Here is a 22,875-nt window from a genome sequence, read left to right as displayed (position 1 = left end):
CATTCCCGTTTGCTTCTTTTTCAAGTTGCAGTTTAATGTAATCTCCATGTTTTTTACAGGACTTTCACTGGCTTTCAAAGCTTCAAAGCTTTGACACCACACACAATGTCAACGGTGTTTTAAGCATTACAGGGCAGCAGTGTATATTAAAAATCAAGTCATTTTTAGAGGTGGCTGTCGTTCTCGAGGATGTTTTGCATTTTGACGTTCAGAAATGCTAAATGATGTTGTATACTCTGTAACCCGAGATAGTGTAGTACAGTATTATACCATACGTTATACTTTATCTACCTGTAGTGCTGTCTTTGAAACCTGTCTAACGGACACGTCTCTAGCATACTATATGTTTTCTGATTTGTTTCCATATGAGTTTGCAGTTGATACTTGCTGTTAATGCATACTTTTTAAATTGAAAAAGCACAAATGATTGGTGTTAATTAAAGCACTAATTCTGTAAAAGGAGAAACTCAGTGATGAATTTGATACCGCTATTTCTTACCCCTTTATTTTATTATTTTTTACAGTGCACATTAATCAACATTTCTGTAAAAGCCAAGAGGCTATTTTTCATCTGCGGTCCCTGGACAGATTGTGTAAGTCAACCTAAAGACACATTTGAAACGAGTAAATACAATCAAATAAAAACATGCAACATACAGTACTGGCATTTGATTGGGCTAGCCACTTCCCTGGCTGGTATTCATTCATAACTAACCAGCATGTGATCGTTCTTACATGTGAACACAGAAGAAGGACCAGTGCTAATTTCACTACACCACATCACTTCCTATTAATTCAAGTATTGGAATGAGTGGATGATGGATAGACGGTTGTGTGGAGGTCAGGTAGAGAAGGAGGGGCCCGGAGCAGAGGAGGAGGGGAGGAGGCTGGGGTCAAATAGAGATGTTGTGTTGATGAGTGAGCCTGAGGTCATTTTAAACGACCCAGGGATGTTTATGGGAAGTCTCGTTTATTTCCGCCTGCAGCCCCTCATAGATCCTCTAACAAGACATAGAGGGTAAGGAACAATGGGTTCCTACCAAATATTAAGATTCATCTTCCTCTTGGTATACACAGGAGCCATTAAAGACAGGATCGTGTGTATTGTCTCTTTGCTTTGCTTCGCCTCTCTGACTCGGTCCTTATTCATCTCAAGCGAACACTCGTTGTCTGGTTGCCATGGAAGCTGCTCTCGCTCAGATACTGGATGAAGCTGTTTTTCTTTATAGATGCAACTAATTCTGCTCGGGAAAGTTTCAAGATCATTAGAACAGCGGATCTGAAGCCCGCTTTGGTATTTGCGCTAAAGGTCAGTGGACGTACGATGCGTTTTATTACAGGAGGCAGAGGGAATGCGAACATAGTAGATGTGTGTAATATAAGGGCCGAGTTTTCAGAATCAATATGGCTGCATAGTTCTCTATTGTGTTCAGTGGGATGGATTTGTGTACCGAGCAACACAGGCTCCTTATTAAGATCTAAGATGTGGAACTGAGAATAAGTGAGTGTTTTTAAGGTACAGTATACTAATCGGGAAAAAATCTATTCAAACCACTTCAACATCATTTTGGATACGCGACAAATGATCCTTTAACGGCCGCTACTAGGGATTTTCATCAATCAGAATCTTAAGTAACTTGATTTTGGACAATAATATGAATATATTATGTTTTTCTTTGAAATATGCAGTGTTTACAAGTGTTTATCTTTCCTCCATCAGTGTTCAAAACTGATCTCGCATGACTGTAGGCCTATAGGGAATTAAAACCCAATTGTTTCGGTATGCATATTACTCTGATTGCAACACCCTCACATAGCTTAAAGCAGGGGTCTCAAACTCAAGGCCGGGGGCCAAATCCGGCCCGCAACTTCATTTTATGTGGCCCCGCAAGAGCTTGCAAAGAATATAATACGTTTATTATACCGGTTACATGCCACTTTACAGAAGCAGGTGGCCCATAAACTACATGTCCCACAATGCATCTCGTTTTGTGACATGCGCACTGAAGAGACCTGGACTTCTGCTTTCAGACGTAGTTAATTACTAAGTTATTATCCTATCCGATAATAACCCAATTCAGAGGCAATAATGTAATATAATACATATTTTATATTTATATTATATATTTATATCGTTACAACCGGCCCTTTGAGTGCAACCTTTATGCGAATGTGGCCCGTGATGAAATTGAGTTTGACACCCCTGGCTTAAAGGTATAGGTAAGAATGGAGAAACCAGCTCGAGTGCGCTAGAATTTGAAAGTACGCAGCCAAAAAAAATCTGCCCCTTCCTTCAGACTTCCTTACAGAGCCCCTCCTCCAACACACACGAACGCGCACATGACCAATGAGGGCACGAGATAAGTCTGTGCACAGATGGAAGGCTGACAGGCAGGTAGGCCATCCAGTTACTTTAGCCGGGCCTGCTCAGATGATTGGTCGTGCTTTTTACAGCGCCACGGCTTCCACAGATGAAATGTTATGTATTTATTGTCAAAGCATGTAATGTGTTCATTGCTATCGGGATGTTAAGAGCATTCCATGGAATATAACAAAAAGTGTTTCTGAAGTAATTTACCTACCCCACCTTTAAGGTACTGAGTTTAAGTTGGGTTTTCTGTCACAAACTGTCATTGTTTCCTGTTTTAGAAAAATAGCTGTACTTTTGAACTCATATCATACCAAAAATGATACCGCAGGTAAGTTAAAATAAACCTATGTTTCACATCTAACAACAGTAAATCGCTCAGAAGATGCTTTCTTCACTTTTATCAAGCTTCAAAATCCTAAAACCAATTTAATGGCATATTTATGTTCGCTGTAGGAAGTTGTAGAAGGGTTATTTACAAGCTCAGCTAACCCTGGTGACAATAGGCCTACTTGGGCTTGTTCCCTTAAAGAAGACATACAATTGTACACACTTTGTACATTCTGCTTTAACTTACCTCAATAGCTCCTTATCATGGCTAATAAACTGACTTATTGTATAACATCAGTGGGGCTGTTTGGAAGTTGTTGAAAGTATTGATTTAAAAAGCACAGGAGTAATGCTGGCACGTACAATACACTCCTAGTTAGCGCTTAATGATGCATACAGCAGTCGAAATTACGTCAATAATTGGCGTATCAGCTGTTCTGGAAGCTTCCATTTCTCCACACACCGCGCTGCGCTGGCCCCACCCCTTGAGCTACTGGGAGAACATTGCCTGGATAACAAAAGGCAGATCTGAAAGGGCGATTGGGACATCGGGGCCACTTTACAAGAATCGCTAGTGGGCCATTAGACTGGGTTCTTGTGAAACCTACATCCTGCATCCACAGCCGTCAGAAAGCCTTCAGGAAACAGGTCAGCGAACAAAGCCAGAGAGGGAGAAAGAAGGAAGGAGATGGGAGGAGGGGGAGTCAGAAGTTGATAAGCTGTACTGTTCTTCTTGATACCAGCTGCTGCTCAATGGACGACACAAACACCTCCCGGTGAGCCTCGCTGTTCCACTCTGACGCCTCCCAGAAGGCTTCCTGTCGGCCGCTAAGGAGACTGACTGAGAGCTGTCACCCAGGCAACAGTGCTGCAATGCATCTCCTTGTATCTTATCGAGAAAATAATTTCATAATGATGAGTTTTTCAGAAGAAAGTTTTGTCATGTAGAAAGTTTTTAAATCCCTCCCACATGTTTTATTTATGGTAATTTAAAAAAATGTCTTCAAACAAGTGGAGCTGGAGAGTAGGAATCTAATCCATGAGGCTCATTTCTTAAGTTGCTTTCAGGGGGGAAAGGTGACATTTAAAGCATCATCATCACTTTTAGCATTTTATTAGGATCCCCATACTTCCTAGGTTCCACATTAAATGCAAACAAACACAACAGTATAATACATCACACGTTTATAAAATACATCATTATACATAAACATACATCTTGTATTGTAGAAAATGTGTTGACAGTCAAAAAGGCTGGAGTTGTGCATGCTCTACATGAAATGACATGCCGAGCTCAATATTTCCTGCAGTGTAGAAAGAGCTGAAATATGTTACCCTGGCAACAGTCAGAGGGAATGAAACCACATCATGTTGTTATGGGCTGCAGACAAAGCTCTCAGAAGTTATGAAACACTGCCTACGCTCCATACATTTACAGGTTATATTGAATCTTACGTATTTCGCTTTCCTTAAGTGTTGCAGGTTCCAGCCTTCTGAATCACATCCGGTATTTCATAATACTTTTCACCTAAAGAGATCCAGTGGGATTGGTGTGAATAGGAATTTAGCTGAGGGTTAAACGGTGTATTAATTGAGACCAGAATAGAAGACAAAATATTTTTATAATTATTAATTAAGTTTCGAGTCAGAGGATCAAATTAGAGCCATCGCTGTTTTGGGTGAAAGCAGATATATCATAAAGAAAGAGTCAGATATTACAGGAGAAAAATGGCAATTATCTTTGATGTAATAGTTTTGTTGCCCTTGCTTGAGGACAGAGGACTTTGAAAGGTCCACAATGGTTTGTTGTAATGCTTCAAAGGTGTCTGCTGTCTAGGATTAGGAACTAACAAATACATTTATTGTATATGGAATATCTGGTCCACAATAGATTTGATGAAACAGGAAGTTCTCATGCATTTACGTCAGCTTATGAGGTTCCGAAGAGGTAGGCTGATTTTATTTAATTTGGACAGAGCCAGACTTGATGCTAAGCTAAGCTATCAAGCTAATGGCAGCAGCCAACATACTTGGTGTACAGAGATGAGAGTTGTTGTTGTTGTATTTTGATCAGGCCTAAAAATAACTGTCCTTACCATTAGAGTCACAGGATTTGCATTTTACAACAAAACATGTCATATATGCTAATGTAGCATCAAAGACAGAAGAAGCATGACAATGCTATTCTGCAAAAGCATTACAGTCTGAAGAAAGCTGTGTTGTGTAATGAAAGTGTGATATTTTGACACTTGAGACGTTGATTCTCATAATCTCAAACACTCGTCAAATTGTTTTCTTGAATGCTAGAAGACATGATTTGTTCCTATAACCTTAACCAAGCAGTTGTAGTTGCATTAATTGTAGCTTAAACATCCAGTGGTCAGCAATGAATAGATAGTCATATGGCCCATTTCAGAAGGCACTCAAAAACCCCACACTTTGTCCGGTTCATTTGGAGTTATACAAGGTCAAAATCAGACCATGTAACTAAATCAGCGACATATGTGCTCACGTTGCTCTGACAGAAGAGGTGGTGGCTTCAAGCCGCCTCGCCAACTGGTGACAAATCAGTTTTACATAAAAAGCCCAGAGGCATCTTTCTCTTTGGTGAGAACAGGAGTGTTGGAGAGGGTGAGATATCTAACAGTCACTTCTGTTAGCTGTGACTGAACTGCTGATGATCATCACCACAGTGACGCTGTGTGTGTGTGTGTGTGTGTGTGTGTGTGTGTGTGTGTGTGTGTGTGTGTGTGTGTGTGTGTGTTTAACCGATTCATCTTTTTGGTAATGCACAGGTTCTTTGTTGGTCTTCAATTCAATATCAGATAGTGTTGTCCACTCTTAATAATTCCTTACATTTATTATAGCGCTTTTCCAGATGCTCAAAGCACTTTACAAATACACATGTAACGGCCATGTACTATGGACAATGCCCACAGGAGCAAATTCAAGTGAAGTGTCTTGACCAAGGACACAACGGCTTTACAGACGCAGCGGCAGTGGGGGCGGGTTTCGAACTGGTGTTCCCCCACGCCCCCTTGATCTGATGATCAACGCATCTGCGCCACTCCGCCCATCTTCACACCTCGAAGTTATCCATGCGCTTTACAAGTACACATTACACACATATCACACATGTAACGGTCATGTACTGTGGACAGTACCCACGGGAGCAAATGTGGGTGAAGTGTCTTGCCCAAGGACACAACGGCCTGACATAGTGGAGGCGTGGGCGGGTTTCAAACTGGAGTTCCCCAACGCCTCCCTTGATCTGATGATCAACGCACAGCCCACTGTGCCACTCCGTCCAAAAACTTGAAACACATATCTCTCTAACCATAACTAAAAAATAAAATATCCTATTTGTCTTGACTTTATAATGGTTATGTTTAAAACAAGATCTTAATTAAATAGCTAATGTGTGACATCTTTAGATCTTCAGGCTTATTTGATGCTAAATGTGGATGTCTTATTAGCAGATAATGTATTCACATTGTATCTTTGATCAGTGACAGAGCAGCAATGTAAACAGTGTTGGAGATGCCTTCAGTGCCACGGTGGTGAAAATGAGGTCAGTTAATTGGGACGTCTAAATATATATTACAGGGTGCCCTTTCTCCTCGGAAGGTGAAACACTGAACCAGAGTTATTGCTGCGACACATTTAACACACTATAATAATAATAATAATTCCTTACATTTATTATAGCGCTTTTTCCAGTGCTCAAAGCGCTTTACAGATACACATTACACATATATTGTTTATACATGCAATGGTCACTGTGGACAATACCCACAGGACCACAGGACTCGTTATCACCTCGTTAACACTGTGGTGATAACGAGGTGATCAAGACCACATGGTGCCTGACAAGTGCTTATACATCTGTGGAACAAAACATTTACATATGCTATAGGGACTAAATGATCCTATAAAAGAAAAAAGACTTCTATTACTGCAAACATTTTACATGTGTGGATAAAGGATGTGTTAACATGCACTGAGCATAACGTATATACCTTTATTTAGTTCAGTATAGACAATAACTAAATAAAACAAATATTGCAGTGTTACTTTGTTCTAGGCTATCTTTGCTGAATTACTCTTCTCAACATGATGACTTGATTAGACATTGATTTAACTCAATTCATAAATAAACCAGGCTCATACATAAATAATCTGAAAAAAGTAATGAACCAATTAATAAATAAGTAAATTGCACAATCATGAGAGACTTGAGAGATACATTTATTCTTCTGGTCTGATCATTCCATCTGGGCTTTAAACATATCTGTGAGCAATGCTGACTTTCTCTGTGTGTAAAAAGTACCTTTGTGCACATCTTCTGACACAGTTTAAGCTAGTTGGATTTTTAAAGTGAAACGCTTGCCTTTTAAAGCTGCCCCTAATCACACAATCAAATAGAGATAGAAATATATTTTTGAAAACCAAACAATCTGAAAGTCCCAAAACGTTACAATGGCAACTTAATGGATTTCCTTTCAATCAGACAAACAGTTTAACCTCAGACAATTCCTTCCATGTGGGGGCGCGTCTGCCTCCATTGGACTCCACATAAACCTATACAACACACAAAAGGAAAGGAAATGTTTGTTCAGAATTAAACATTTTCAAGGGAACATTTTAGACCAATGAGCTTACACGCCAACAACCAAACATGCAAGTGTACATGCGTATATTGTGGGCAATGCCCTATTGTCTGTAACTACAATGTCAGGATTGCAAGTCCCCGAGTAGACAGTGTGTGTATCTTACGTTCCCAGATAAGTGAGAACTGAATTCCTTTTTTATATTATCATTTTGAAAGAGGGAAAACCGGGTTTGGACAGAAACAGCATTGGGCAATAATAGGATTTGTTTTAACATGTTGGTCATGGTGAGAAATGAAGGTGAGCTTATCAACAATAGAAAAGAAAAAGAAGTGTACTCAGTCAGTGTCATTTATTCTGTGTTTGGAGTTTTTATTTTTGTCATTGAAACGCGGTCAAATGGGACGGAGGCTTAATGGCTTTTTCCACTATAGTCTCTGTTTCTATACGTTGCTGTATATTCTATACGTTAAACATTCATACATCCTCTGTTTTACGGGCCCACTATGTCTTGCCAATTACAAAAAAAAGACTTGTTCTTTCGTATCCCGTCACATTGCAGATTCAGCAAAGTCCCCTCTTAACGGCCACTGCATGGAGAAACGAGAGGTGCTTCTGGATGTGAATTACCATATTTGGTAATTAAGTAACATGTTGTCAAACTGTTCGCTTTGGCATAAACTGCTGCACAGTCGTGGGGAGATCCAGTCTCTAAGCATGAGCTCAGAGAGTTTTAATCCCGGGCGAACTCAGCAAGCGCGCCAGCGAGAGAGCGCCAGCGAAGGAAGCTTTAGAAACATGACAATGGACGGATGTGACACATGGACAGGAGGAAACGTTAGCTCTGTTAGCTTCAGGGGGCTGCAGTGAGGTGTGCTGGAATATATTACTTCTGTTCTGTGATGTCGAGACAAGAAAGGATGTTTTCCTTTGTAACGATGGGAGCTTCGCACGGCAGACAAGTCCCATCACTGTCATGTAGTGCAACACAGAATATGACATGAACTCACGTGAACTCCTGTTCCATCTGTAGGTACTGCTGGAGAACACAGGAGGATTTCAAGTCTATTGTGAAATAAAGAATGTGCATATCGAATATTCCATTGGAGTGAGCAGACTTTATACGCAGTCCATCAGCTTTGTGTAGACAGACACTTTTCATCGTCTGCAAATCAATGAAAGCAAACTGATTTGAACCGGGGGAATTGAAAATGGCTTCTTACAGATTCAGTGGGGTGTTCAAACATTTCTCTTGAATTAATATTGTCCAATGAACATGGCAAAAGAACGTAAATGGAAAGTACAGTATTATCAGCATATGTCAAACCACAGTAAGGGCACCTCTTTGTGTTATTAAATGTGTTTGGTTGATGATACATTCACATGTAAGCAGTATGTTAGTGTTGTAGTTGGTTGAGTTCTAACTAAAAGCTAATTCTAACTAGTTTATACGCTGGTTAGTCGTTTGAACTTCAACAATATATCATTTTTAAAGTTATTGGTGTTTAATAGCTAACTGACAGATGAAGCTGTAGGATCATTTCTGTAGTCATAGAATACATGTCTAGCTGTTTGTTTGATTATACATATGTGTGTATAGTTGCATATTATACATTTGCATACTAAGAATGACCCTATGGATGTAAAGATATCTTCTTATCTCTCCAAAGCATACTGTGCAAAAGACAAACAAGTGTTTTGGTTGGTTGAAGTTACAAAATAAAAAAAAGAATGAAGATTGAATTGGGGTTAATGTAATATGTAATTCCTATTAGGATGGCAGTATTCCAAGGACAATCTTTCCTAAAAACGACTGATTGAAACTAAATTAAAGACAAAAAATGTCATTGTGCCCCGACTTGTTCTACATGTATCCTCTGAGGAATGTTTCCTCCTCCTCACTGATCTGTACAAAATCATTTTCCAGTTAGATTGGGACGGTTAAACGAACGAAACGCTTTGTGTTCCATTAGCTCCCGGTTAGACAAAAGTGAAATTAGATTAGTGAGCTCTGATCTCTCCGTGGTCTCATCCCCAGCCGCGGTCTGCTGCTAAAAAGATTAGGAACGGTGCCACAGACTGATGGAGGTTATCGGACTGCCGTTAACGGTTTGTCCCGGACTGCTGGGATGAACATTTAATTGCTTGGGTTGATGGAACGGTAACGATTTTGGCAGCACAAAGATACTGGCAGTGGATGAAAGCTGCATTTGTTTTGGACTCCGGGGGATGAAAGACAGCAAGAGTTGAAGTATACTCAAGGATAGAGAAGCTGCTTGTTGACAATGGGCTCAATGGCTTGAATACCAAGTCTATAAGAACAAAATCTGATCTTGACGTGAATAAATAACGCTATCACTGTATCACAAAATAGTTATTTGTGCACAAACAGCATACAACGTATACTCATTTGTATTTTGGCTCACTTGCCAATAATTGGTACATTTAGTATTGGCTGCCAAGTACACATTAACAAGCAATAGTTAATACATGTTTCATTATAACATTAAACTTAATTTATTTCATTAAAATTGATTGGTGAATATCATGTTTAAGCTGACATCTTGAGGTTCAACATCTCCAATTCCAGTACCTCAGATGGGCAAATAGCTTCAAATACTACAATACCCATAAGCCTTAGCCCCCGTGGCGATGGAGATGTGGTGAAATAAAAATACCTCGACATGGTGCTGCTAACAAAATGAATCTAAAATGTAACCATTTATGACTAATCTGAAAGTCAATTGATTTATAGTGCAGATACATTTGTTTTATTCTTTAGTATTTATTTGTTGTATTATACTTCTTATTAAGTAACCAGATAGTTGTAATCAGTTGCGTGTCTTTTGTATGAAAGCCATTGACATGCACTGTCTGTCAGTCACTGTCATACATTTCACTTTACTTAAGGAACCATGTTTGTCTGAAATAAATCCTCCAACTTCACCCCTCTTTTGGCGACAGATGGAATTGGTGGTTTGAGTTTGATTTAAGTTCTTCATGTTCCAAGTGAGTCTGTCTTGTTTAGCAGGAACACAGTTGGTTAAAAGTCAAAATACTGCAGAGTCCTGGGTACATTTGTCAGAGACGCATTTTAATAAGCTGCTGTCCATGTTGCCCAAAACTTCCCTAACGAAGCAGATCGGTGCTTAACAGGACGGGAAAATGGCTGTTAAGAGTATTCACTGTGTACACAACTGAAGTCCTTTTCAAAACCTACCATTTTAAAATAGAAATCTGTAGAGCAAAGCTTCCACGTGAATCTATTGTTCACATTCTCTCATTTCCATGTTGCTAAGACCACAGCATTCCCTCTGTACACCCAGCATGTTCGATTGATCAATGATAGCTGCCATGGTCATAACAGAAGTCAGTGCCTACAGTACTTATGCCAAGCTAGCTAATATATGATATATGGACTCCAGTTCCCTTTGTCAGCAAGTCATCCCAGTTATATCGGGCAAAAGGAAATGACTCATTAGATTAATTACATTGGAGGACACATATGTCCAAGTCAATGACCCTGATTAGCTCACATTTCATCAATACACATTTACCAGCAACATGCCAATCTGCTGACCCTGGTGCAATGCAACCTCAGGGTTACTGAGACGTTCAGTATTCATGTGTATCTTGAGTGCACAGAGCCGTTTCTGCCCTGTGCATAATGAATGTTTGAGGCCAGCACATGTATTGTACTCTATGTACCTGAGAAGGGGTCATACATTACTGAACACAGGTGATTGTGCAGAGTCAACAAGATGTGGATGCAATGCAAAAAGTCTGATGCAAACACAAAGCGCTGGTTGCATACCTTAAAAGGATCCTAACAAAAGTGATCACTTACGTCTAATGGCGTCCAAAGAATGTGTATTAAATATGATATATGATGAGCTGCCCTTGACACATATACTGCCGATAGGTGATGGTGCAGCTGCGCACTGTATCGTTCCTGTCATGTACTTCCATAGGAGAGGCCTAACATGTTTTTTTGCCTGAGAAGCAATCAAACATAAGACAGCGCCATTACAGCGTCCATAACAGTGTATCATGGTCCAGCGTAGATGGAAATCCCATATAAAGAATTGATGTGCGGTTTAGGTGAATGCTTGACGTACTCCACCTCGCTTATTCCCACTGTATCAAAAAGGTCATAGGGCAACTCGTAAAGGTTCCACAGAGTGACACGCGTACAGAGGCACTTTTACTGTTGTGTACAAGCACTCCCTTGGCAGAGCTAATGGAAAGCTATCTGTTGATCAGCCTGAAAAGAGTGGCGACCCTTAACAGTTGTTTGCGGCGCTAACGTGCTATAAAGGTTTGTCATAAGTGTCTTTGACGAATGCATTATTGCTACAAAGCTGTAAAAGCTTCACAACTAAATGTAGCAAGAGTTGGTTTCAGAATGGAACACGGTGATAACTAAATCTCAAGCAACCCACCTTAACAACCCTGTGTCCTCTGCTTCAGTCTGTTCCCAGTTCTCAAGAGGAGTGTACGCCATCTTCGGATTCTACGACAAGAAGTCTGTCAACACCATCACGTCATTTTGTGGGACGCTCCATGTGTCCTTCATTACGCCCAGCTTCCCTCTGGATGGGAATCAGCAGTTTATCATCCAGATGAGACCCGATATCAAAGGGCCCCTGCTCAGCCTTATCGAGTACTACAAGTGGGACAAGTTCGCCTACCTGTACGACAGCGATCGAGGTAAGTCAAGGACACCATTGTTTATCTTTTGAAAGCATCTTTCCATCTGAATACAATGTTAGCGCTCTGCGTCATGGCACCACCATTCTTTATAATAGAGCTGTTTTGATGTGTTTCCTTTGGACGTTAGAGTGGGGGAGAATGACAGCGTGTAATGTAATACAGGGGTAATCGCTCCTGATTATTTCTACGTTGATTGAACATGTTCCTCGTATGAACATGACCTTTCCCTGAGCAATACAATTACGTCCCTTTCAAACGGATGCAACCATTTGACTATAAGCGATCCAGCAATTGTGTTCAAACGGCTTCTGTTATAGTAACCACTAGTTTTGTGTGACACCCTCTACGCATGCAACACAGGTACAATCCAGGTTACGGGCATTTTGGGTCCCGAAAAAGAGCTTGTCCCAGAGAATCAACTTTAACACCTCCTGTGTTTAAAGAGTCTGTCTTACGTAATATCAAGGAGAGGTGAGAGAGTCATCTTTGACGTACAGTAAAGGTGATGTGCCCTGCAGATATGCACTTCCACCCTCGTATCTACATTCAGGTGTGGTTTGTTCGCACTATTAGCACTACAAAGAATCCACATGGCTGTGTTCCTATTACAGTGGTTGATTAAAGTAAATCTACCTTTCTATTTGCATTTTAAAGACAATTGGATGTTGTATATGAGGCAGTTATACCAAATTGTTCACTTACACTTGATATTTTTTTTCCCAAGAGCCATCATTGCTCTTAACACCTGAAAGTCATACCTCTTAATCATCCTGCATGTGAAATAAATGTGACTCTGTACATATATATATATATATATCACTATTATTATTATAAATACATACTATTATTATTTATTACATTATAGATTTTATTTTTATACTCCTGGAAATAATTACTGCACTTTATTCCTTATTCCTAAGTATGTATGCTGCGTGTACATTTTGTTGTCTTATGTTGTGATGTTTATTTTGTTTTGATGGCACCCTTGAAAGGGAGAAGCATTTATTTATCTCATGGTACATGTATAATGACATTAAACGATCTATTCTAAATCAGCTGGATGGCTTCTGATTGAGAAAGCTTCAGCAAACGAAATCATTTCATGTACATAAACAGGCATCTCTGAGTTGTTTTCACTCAACTACAACAAAACAACAAGAATAAAAATAACTTTAGATGTGGGAAACAGTATATGAAATATTGGAAAAGTGATAAATAACAAATGGGATTTGTGGTTGTGTTAACACGTTCCCAATTTAAATACTGAACGGTGTATTAATCACCGCTGTACAGATTTGTTTCTATAGATTTGGTTTCTCTTTCCTTGAGTGTTTTGCTCATTCTTTAGCTCTGAAGGCTCCACATTTACTCAGTAAACACTGAGTCACAGCTGGGAGTTACCCTTCTCGTGCACTTTGGGCCTCAGGGTTAATGACGCTTTCGAGTGAGGAGACATATCCCTAACATGCACACACATACCCAGCTGGTTGCCTCAATCTCAAGAATCATCGTCTATCTATTTCCTAGTATCATTATCACACAAATTAGTCATCATTCTTCACATTTAATTAAATAAAAATCATTAATTGGGCACTTTAAAAGTATGTGCTTAGCCTCTGCACCAGGTAGCCATAATGGATAAGATCATGGACTGATTTTATGCAAGATGAAAAATGATTCACTTCCAAACTGTAATATCCAGACTTCATATTCAAATCTTTCCCATCTGCATTCTTTGATGCCTTTCATCAGTTATGTTTTTCAATTGAACCCTGATACAAAGTCTGGAGATTTTAATTTGGGAAACTTTTTTCTTTGCTGTCTGAATGGTTCTTCAGAGGCTTTATCTAAGACTTGCACATTTCTTTCCACTGTCATCTGTTGTCTGAATTGTACACACTATAAAAAGTTGTGTTAAGACACTCACTGCAAAAAGTTTAAAGAACACATTTGTGTCTCTTGTGGGTTATCTGTCTTTGCACCAGCTAATTGTGATTATGTGACTTGTACCCTTAGAGAACAACTCGTCCTCGTGCAGCACAGAGGAACCGTCCTTGAAAATGAAAAATAAATCTCTTCCAAAGATAGAGTTTCATTCTATTTAAATACTGCATTGGAAGAACATCAATAAGACGTCAATAATATCCAGTATCAGGAATAATATTATCAAGTCTTTATTTTTTGTCTTTTGCACGTTCTCTTTGTTAAATGAAAATAATTCATGATTATTAATTCAAGCACACTAAAAGAAGGAGTTTTAGGTCCAAAATAACTTATTTTGAAGATGTTGAATTCCTAAAAATGGCTTACCAGGACATTATGTACATTGAGTGGCTTAAAGTAAAAGGAAGTGGAATCACTACTTCCTGTTGAATACAGTGACGTGTGGCTCAACGGGGATTTAGTGCATGTCTGCTCTGCTTTACCTTAAACCTCACATCCAATTGCATAAACTCTCCCACTGCACATTTTCCCCTCCATATTCTCTTGATCTTTCTACAGTGTCTCCTTCATGCCGTACCCTCCCTCTCATCTCTTTCCACACGCTTTCCTCCCAGAATCCATTGCTAATCTTCCCAGTGAGCCTCTCTGTGACTGACGGTTGAGCCAAACATCGTCCCTCTCCCAAATCAGAGGACCGGTTCCAACCCGCTGTTTTAGCTTGTCCTCATGCTAATGCTAGCTCTGACCTGCTGTCCCTACTGTATGGCACTAAATGGCCCGTTATGCATATTTCATCATTGCATGGCTTTCTAATTAGGTCAGTGTGATCCACTCATTCCCATGGCAACTGCTATGTGGAGAGAGAGAGAGAGAGAGAGAGAGAGAGAGAGAGAGAGAGAGAGAGAGAGAGAGAGAGAGAGAGAGAGAGAGAGAGATTGTAAGTGACTGAGTGGGTCAAAGAGAGAGCCGGGAGACACGAGGCAGTTGAGTTGCCACTGGTTATGATGAATTATATTAACACATTGAGACTACTAGATGTACCGACACCATTGTCAGCTTTTGTCAGCAAGTCAGTTTAGATAATGACTATCTGTTTATATGTGGGCGGAAAGGCACGGTGAGTGTTTTTGTATTCTGTTGGCTGAATGCAAACTATTTGAAACACATTTTCCGACTATATTTTTCACATTTTAGTACTGGACTAATAGGAAATGAACAAAGAAGAACATTATTATTACAGGTTTTTACAACCACCATCATTGCTATAAAAGAAGCCCATTATTCCTTGGAACTGTGTTCGATTCTGCATCTCAGAATTTACGTCCAGTGTCAATGTTTAATGGCAATGCAGGGGGTAGTGTGCCCTTTTATTATAGAGCAGGACTCCTAGCTACAATTAAAACATATTTAATGTGACGATAGCCTAGATCTTATACCTTAACCTTAACTTCGATTGTAGTTGATCAATCCTTATTCCAGCTCTCATCTTAAACCTGCAATAATCAGTGTTATTTGTGTTAAACTCAGTGAAAGAGTTGTAACTCTTCTCCTGAATACTACGCAGCTTTGTTATTAAAGTAAAGATCATGGGTAGAGTGGCACGGCTTTTTCTGTTTCTATTGCCATTGTAATGTGGCTGTGGCTTTAGATATTGCTGTCCCAGCTTAGTTTAGTTTCAACGTGTAACCTATGACTATCCCAAGAAACGCGGTACAGCAGGGCTGTCAAACTCAAGGCCCGGGGGCCAAATCCGGCCCATGACTTCATTTTCTGTGGCACCACAAGAGCTTGCAAAGAATATGATATGTTAATTATACGGTTACATGAGGATTTACAGAAGTACGTTGCCAATAAACTACATGTCTCACAATGCATCTCAAATTTGAATTTTTTCTCCGAATTTGCCTTTTTTTCTGCTAAATATGCATTTTTTTCAGAATTTGCCCTTTTCTCAGAATTTAACTTTTTTTTCAAAATCTTACTTTTTTTTCAAAATCTTACTTTTTTTTCAAAATCTTACTTTTTTTTTAAATGTCACTTCTTTTCCAGAATGTGGCTTTTCTTTTTAAATCATTTTGTGACATTCTCACTGAAGAGACTTATAATTATTTGCCCGAGACTTCTGCTTTCAGACTTAGTTAATTATGAAGTTATTACCCTATCTGATAATAATCCAATGCAGAGGCAATAATGTAATATAATACATTATTTTATATATATATTTATATATGTATTTGTATATAGTATTACAGTTACAACCGGCCCTTTGAGAGCAGCCATAATGCTGATGTGGCCCGTGATGAAATTGAGTTTGACACCCTGCGGTACAGCCGGCATCTTGTCCTGCGTTTGCAGTCGATAGATTTGGCTATAATTAGGCGCATAACTTGTGAATACATAGCATTTAGTAGCTAAATGGCAAGTATGAGAGTTAGCGGACAGTAAATTAAAAGATTATGGTACATTAATCAGGTGGTCAGAATTACAACTCCAGATAAAAGCTGATGGGGCTCTATCTGTTTGACGAGTCAATAAGAAATTGCTTGCTAAAATGTAAAAAGCTAAAATATTTTACTGTTCATTACTGTTTTTGAATTGTTTAGTTGCCGAACGTTGTCAAAAGAAATACTTCACCTTATCTGTTGTTTTACCAAGGTTTTGGATGGAAACATGCAATGATACGTTGTCATTAACTTGTTGTTGAGGTCATAAGAAGGATATCATATGTGTGGCCGTCCATGGGATGATGCATATTCTTCTCCTTCTTCCAAAATCACTTACCAACTGATTTAAGTGATGCTTTGATTGGCGTATTGCAGAGAGTGGAGATCCATACCTGGGAAAGCATCCTGCATGGAGCCTGAATGAGGAAACAATAGCTCGAAGCAAAGAGATTATATCTAACGTGAGGCTGCAATTGTTGGTATTAAATTGCTTTCCCTTATGCATTATTTATGAGCCGTTTCTTGCCTCATTTGAATAGTTTTTCATCATATGATGCATATGGTCATACAATCACATACATCAAGTCATTAAGATGTTGTTGATGAATAAGCATGGAGTTAAGCTATTACGCATCCACTGTGCGTTCACTCGCAGAGCAGACATAATCTCTTCACTGGGAAAAGAGATGTCATGGTATTGCTGAATAACAAAATCTTACTTTGCGCGCTGGCTCGTGTCTCCTTAGTCTTTCCTGACCTTTTAAATCCAGGGCAATTCAATTGTATGCAAGGTCACGTAATATCGTAACTCTCCAGAGCATTGAAGGCGCTGTGCCAATTTGAATGGATGGAATAATGTTGGCTCCAAGCCAAGACATAACATATGTCTCATTCTAAAGAGAACTGATAAGGATAATAAGCATCACCCAGCAGGCGTTCAACCGCAGAGGAAATCAGCGAAGCCAAGTCTCTGCTTGCGTTAGAGCAACAACAAATGTTTTTGATTATACCAGTGTTCCTTGTACAAATATATAGATAATAGGGTAGATGGATGCGAAGCAGATTGGGGGGAACATGCTTAATCGAGAGTGTTGTATAAGCACTGTGCTTTAACACAGTCATAAAGAAACCTACAAAACTGTTTCTGGATACTAGACTGGGTTGGAGTTTCAGTCAACGGTGGACAGCAATGCATTAATTATAGTTTCACCTAATCCCAATTAATACTTCAATATGTTAATAAGGCTCTCTTGATATTGGCTTACAAAATGGTCTTATTTGTATGATATTTGTGTCCGAGCTGGCTAGCTAGCTAGTAGCTACTAGTAAAATGACATTCATAATATACTGTACCAGCGTTGGAGTATGCGTAAGCCAAGAAAATATTTCTGGAAAACTGTGTGGTTATGGTGGCTAAGCTAACGATGGCTTGTGGTGGTCAGTGAATGCCTCCCAATTTGTTCTTGGCTGCAAGTTAAACAAAAATGCCTCATAATATGGAAAGTCAAATACAGCAAATATGAGTGTGGGTCTTTAGAGTTTTCATTTGATGGAGCTGGACTGAGTCATGGCATTTAATGTTAAAAACACTGTAGTAGCCCATCTAATCAATGTTTGCCAATGAGTGATAAACTGCTTTTTTAGTGAGTTCTACAAAAGATAGTATTATTTTTTTGACAGAAGGTTTCTCACCACAGTAAAATGTCTTACTCTGTTCAAATCTTCATCTATTCGTTACCGTTAGCTTGGGGCTGTTTTTTTACTCGTGGTTAGGTCCATTTCACCAGTGGGGTTTTACTGAAGAGGAAAAAGTGTTGTGTTGCTACGGTTACCTTGTGCTTTAATTCAGAATCCTGGTTAAACATTTAACAACGTTTTTAAAATGTCAAGTCATCCAGTTTTAATGAAAACCTGCCAGGCTAACGGAAAGTAACCTTTCTTTGACTTTCGTATAAGTGCAGAAATGGAGCTCTGGGAATCGTTGCCTCTGCGTACTGCATTTAAATATTGTGTGAACATTTTTTATTTAGTAGATGATGTCATGAAGATTAGTAAGAAAGACACATAAAACCATGTGTTTAAATTAAAACAGCTGAGATCCCAACATGAGATCCCAATCTATATATGTGCACTATACCAAACAAGCTGCGACAAAATATAACTATCACCCAGAAAATAAGACATTTACAAACATATATTTCTACTTACTGACCATTTAGAGCCACATTATGCAGTGGCATGCCCGGTTCAACACGTTCAAAGACATTTATAATCATTTAACTTTAATGCGGAATCAACTTTTATGCTAACATTTTGCTTTTGTCCTTGCTTTATCTTCCCTTTAAATCATTACAAGTTCTAATTATCTCATTTAATAAACATTGATGAAACAGACACATTTAGCCACAGCATAATGACCTTATTGAAATAATGATATATAGTTAATTCTGATAAAACTGCAAGCCTCCATTTTCTTCCCCATCATCATAAAACCTGGCCGTGTCACATGAAATTGATTACATCTGTAATTCACCTCGCTGTAGCAAGGCGGAATGAAACACTCCACCTTTTTATCCGAACCTCTGCCCACTGCAGAACAGCGATCAATATCAGCAGAGATTCAGCTGCGAAACTCGATAGAGAAAGTGATAGGAATGTGAGTTGAAATGGAGACTGTATTCTTTAAATGCCTTTAAAAGTCTAAGCTTCAGATTGATGGAGAGGCGTGACATGTCATTGAATTACTCACATACGGCAGCATGTGTCTGTTCTTGACTGTAATATATAATTCAGTTTAATGTTTTGGGAGTTTATTGGTTTTTGGGTAGAACAAATATATTCCTGTTAGCTATTCTGTTTCCAAAATGGTGAAATTGAGCTGTTTTAGCTTATTTGAAACTATTGCACCATAAAGGTTTGGCGCAAATGTAAGCAAATGTACCTGCATGGATAAAAGCCTTAGCTAAATGAAATGTCAACAATAACAGGTGAGCCCACACATTGATTTGTATGTAAAGATTATTAATTTCTATAAAGAACAGGGGTAGCGCTCCTTCTAGACATTCATATTTTCTTGGTGGGAAGCCATTGAGGGATGAGTTATCGCCGACTCCCCTAAAGGCCAAGGGAAGGGGGGTCAAAGGGAACTTAACTGAGGGTTCATTCTTACTTTTTTTACTCTTTACTTTTATGTTTACTCACTTGTTCAAAAGCTTTATAGTTGTCAATGAAGTGCACATTTTCAAACCTTCCGTTATTTTAGTATTTCTTTTAGTATTTCTCCTCCGTGTCTGACTATATATTGAGATCTCATCCTTGACTTTGCGCACAGAAAAAATTCTCAGAACAACAATACATGGTGGAAATACTGGAAGGTTTGTATAAATCCATGGCAACTGCAAGAACACTGAGAGAAATGGAAGGCTGTGTGACGGTGAACAGGGACCTTGAGTACAGTTTGTTTTCTCACAAAATAAACTGTTTCAAAAGTTGAGAGGAAAAACACAAAAGAAACTGTTTTCCAACCGAAAACAGCAATTTAAAACTTTCGCTATTCATGCTGTCAAGTGTATTGTCACAGCCACTTCCCTCCCACACGCTGGTCCGGTTCATTCCACAATACCTGTGACTCATCTAGACGAGCGCTTTGGATCACATGCGTCTCTGTGAAGCCTCCACAGGATTTGAATGAGCAGACAGTGAATGGTCTGCAATAAAAGTTTTATTTAATAAAAATGTATTTTCATATTATTGTGCTTCCAGCTTTTTGTTCTGTTATCATGACTTCCCTGCTTTGTGTTCTTTACATTCTGTATGTGGCTCATACCCCAACATTTTTAGTCTTTTTCTCAACAAGATATATCTAAAAACTTGAATGTTCTCCAAAATGTTTCGGGACCGACGAATAATAACGAAGAATCAGTCAGACAGAGAGTGTGAATAATGTTTAAATCCTACTTCCTTTCTACCCTCAGGACTTACGACGCTGCAGGTTGTTCTGGACACAGCGGCAGAGAGGAAGTGGCACGTGACAGCGATCAACGTGGGGAACCTGAAAGACGAGAGGAAGGATGAGGCCTACCGCTCTCTGTTCCAAGACTTGGAGAACAAAAAGGAGAGGAGGGTGATCCTGGACTGTGAACAGGACAAAGTCAAAGACATCATGGAGCAGGTAGTGTGGAGAGTCTTGTAACGGTATATACAAGGCAATATACTCACTGTATGTAGGCAGTATACTGCAGCAAAGAAGAAATCCGTAACATCTGCTAAAACATTGAGGACCTGCAGTAGACTGTTATCTTGACATGATTTGGAAAGGTTAGCCACACTGTAAGCACAGAGTTTCTGGTGTTGGTGTATTGTCTTTCTTTGATCTGCCATGTGTGACTTTCAAGCGGGTTAGGTGCTGAGCTGGGATTCAGGTAGAGGAAGGAGGGATGCTGCTGCCATGTTTTCAGTTGTTGGAACAAATAATGCACTTATGGGGGTGTACTGCTGTCAGCAGTCAGACCTCTGTGGTTTGTTCAGGTCCAGTTTTTCCTTTTTTGACTCTTCCATATAAAAGCCTGTAATTGTACAGCATCTCAAGGAAGCTAGGATCCAAGGAAGCAAGTGTTTTATCTTTTCTTATGATTCTCTCTTTACTATCAACCATCAATGAGAGTTATAAATATATTTAACCATAAGATAATAGCCTCTCTGAATAAGACCCAGCACCTTACCGTGGTAGAGAGGTTTGTGTGCCCTGATGAACCTGGGGGCTGTGTTGTCTGGAACCTTGTGTTCCTGGTAGGGTCTCCCATGGCAAATTGGTCTCAGGCAAGGGGCCAGACTAAGATTGGTTCAAAAGACCTCATGAAAGACGACACAGGAAGTGAGGATACCCGGCCCGGAGGAAGCCCGGACTCGTCGGCGAGCGTCTGGTGGCCGGGCTTGCCACGGAGCCCGGCCGGGCCCAGCCCGAAAAGGCAACGTGGGCAACACCTCCGCTTCTCCGTCCCGCGGGCCCACCACCTACGGGAAACATCGATGGGGTCGGGTGCGCTGCCAGAAGGGTGGCAGTGAAAGCGGAGGGTCTCGACGGACCAGACCCGGGCGGCAGAAGCTGGCTTTGGGGACGTGGAACGTCACCTCTCTGGGGGGGAAGGAGCCGGAGCTTGTGCGGGAGGAGGAGCGGTACCAGTTGGATCTGGTTGGGCTCACCTCTACGCACAGCGTCGGCTCTGGAACCTTACTTCTGGATAGGGGTTGGACTCTATTCTTCTCCGGAGTTGCTCAAGGTGTGAGGCGCCGGGCGGGTGTGGGGATACTCACAAGTCCCCGGTTAGGTGCTTCGTTGTTGGAGTTTACCCCAGTGGACGAGAGGGTCGCCTCCCTACGCCTGCGGGTTATGGGGGGGAAAACTCTGACTGTTGTGTGTGCTTATGCACCCAACAGCAGTTCAGAGTATTCGGCCTTCTTGGAGACCCTGGAAAGAGTCCTGTATGGGGCTCCTGAAGGGGACTCCTTAGTCTTGCTGGGAGACTTCAACGCACATGTGGGCAATGATGGAGACACTTGGAGGGGCGTGATTGGGAGGAACGGCCCCCCTGATCTGAACCGGAGTGGTGGTTTGTTACTGGACTTCTGTGCTAGTCATGGATTGGCCATAACAAACACCATGTTCGAACATAAGGATGCTCATAAGTGTACGTGGTACCAGAGCACCCTAGGCAGAAGGTCCATGATCGATTTCGTTATCGTATCATCGGACCTGAGGCCGTATGTTTTGGACACTCGGGTAAAGAGAGGGGCGGAGTTGTCAACTGATCACCATCTGGTGGTGAGTTGGGTCGAGTGGCGGGGGAAGCCTCTGGATAGACCTGGTAAGCACAAACGTGTAGTTCGGGTGAACTGGGAACGTCTGGAGGAGGCCCAAGTTCAGGAGGCCTTCAACTCACACCTCCAGCGGAGCTTTTCGGGCATTCCTGTGGAGGTTGGGGACATTGAAACAGAGTGGTCGGTGTTCAAAGCCTCTATTGCCGAAGCCGCGGCGGGGAGCTGTGGTCTCAAGGTCCTAGGTGCCTCAAGGGGCGGTAACCCTCGAACCTCCTGGTGGACACCGGTGGTCAGGGAAGCCGTCCGACTGAAGAAGGAGGCCTTCAGGGATTTGTTATCCCGGGGGACTCCCGAGGCAGTTGCAAGGTACCGACAGGCCCGAAGGGCAGCAGCCTCATCCGTGGCCGAGGCAAAGCAGCGGGTGTGGGAGAAGTTCGGAGAAGACATGGAGAAGGACTCGGGCGGCACCAAAGTTGTTCTGGAAAACTGTCCGACACCTCAGGAGGGGGAAGCAGGGAACCATCCAAGCTGTGTACAGTAAGGATGGGACGTTGTTGACCTCAACTGATGGAGTGTTGGGACGTTGGAAGGAACACTTTGAGGAACTCCTGAACCCGACAACTCCGCCCTCTATGTTAGAGGCAGAGCT

At 40.7% G+C, this 22,875-nt stretch overlaps 1 protein-coding gene across 4 annotated transcripts in view; it reads left to right on the top strand.

The window, feature by feature from the left end:
* gria2b (glutamate receptor, ionotropic, AMPA 2b) overlaps positions 1 to 22,875 on the top strand; it is a 52,315-nt gene that overhangs the window by 12,933 nt on the left and 16,507 nt on the right. For all 4 annotated transcript variants that reach the window (XM_034092600.2, XM_034092599.2, XM_034092602.1 and 1 more), the window contains exons 3-4: positions 11,779 to 12,018; positions 20,384 to 20,580. In XM_034092600.2, the coding sequence (XP_033948491.1) occupies positions 11,779 to 12,018; positions 20,384 to 20,580 (437 nt within the window). The remainder of the gene's footprint in view (positions 1 to 11,778; positions 12,019 to 20,383; positions 20,581 to 22,875) is intronic.

This window comes from Pseudochaenichthys georgianus, chromosome 10, assembly GCF_902827115.2.
Source record: "Pseudochaenichthys georgianus chromosome 10, fPseGeo1.2, whole genome shotgun sequence".
Classification (NCBI taxonomy): Eukaryota; Metazoa; Chordata; class Actinopteri; order Perciformes; family Channichthyidae; genus Pseudochaenichthys; species Pseudochaenichthys georgianus.
This window is presented reverse-complemented; position numbering and strand designations above follow the sequence as displayed.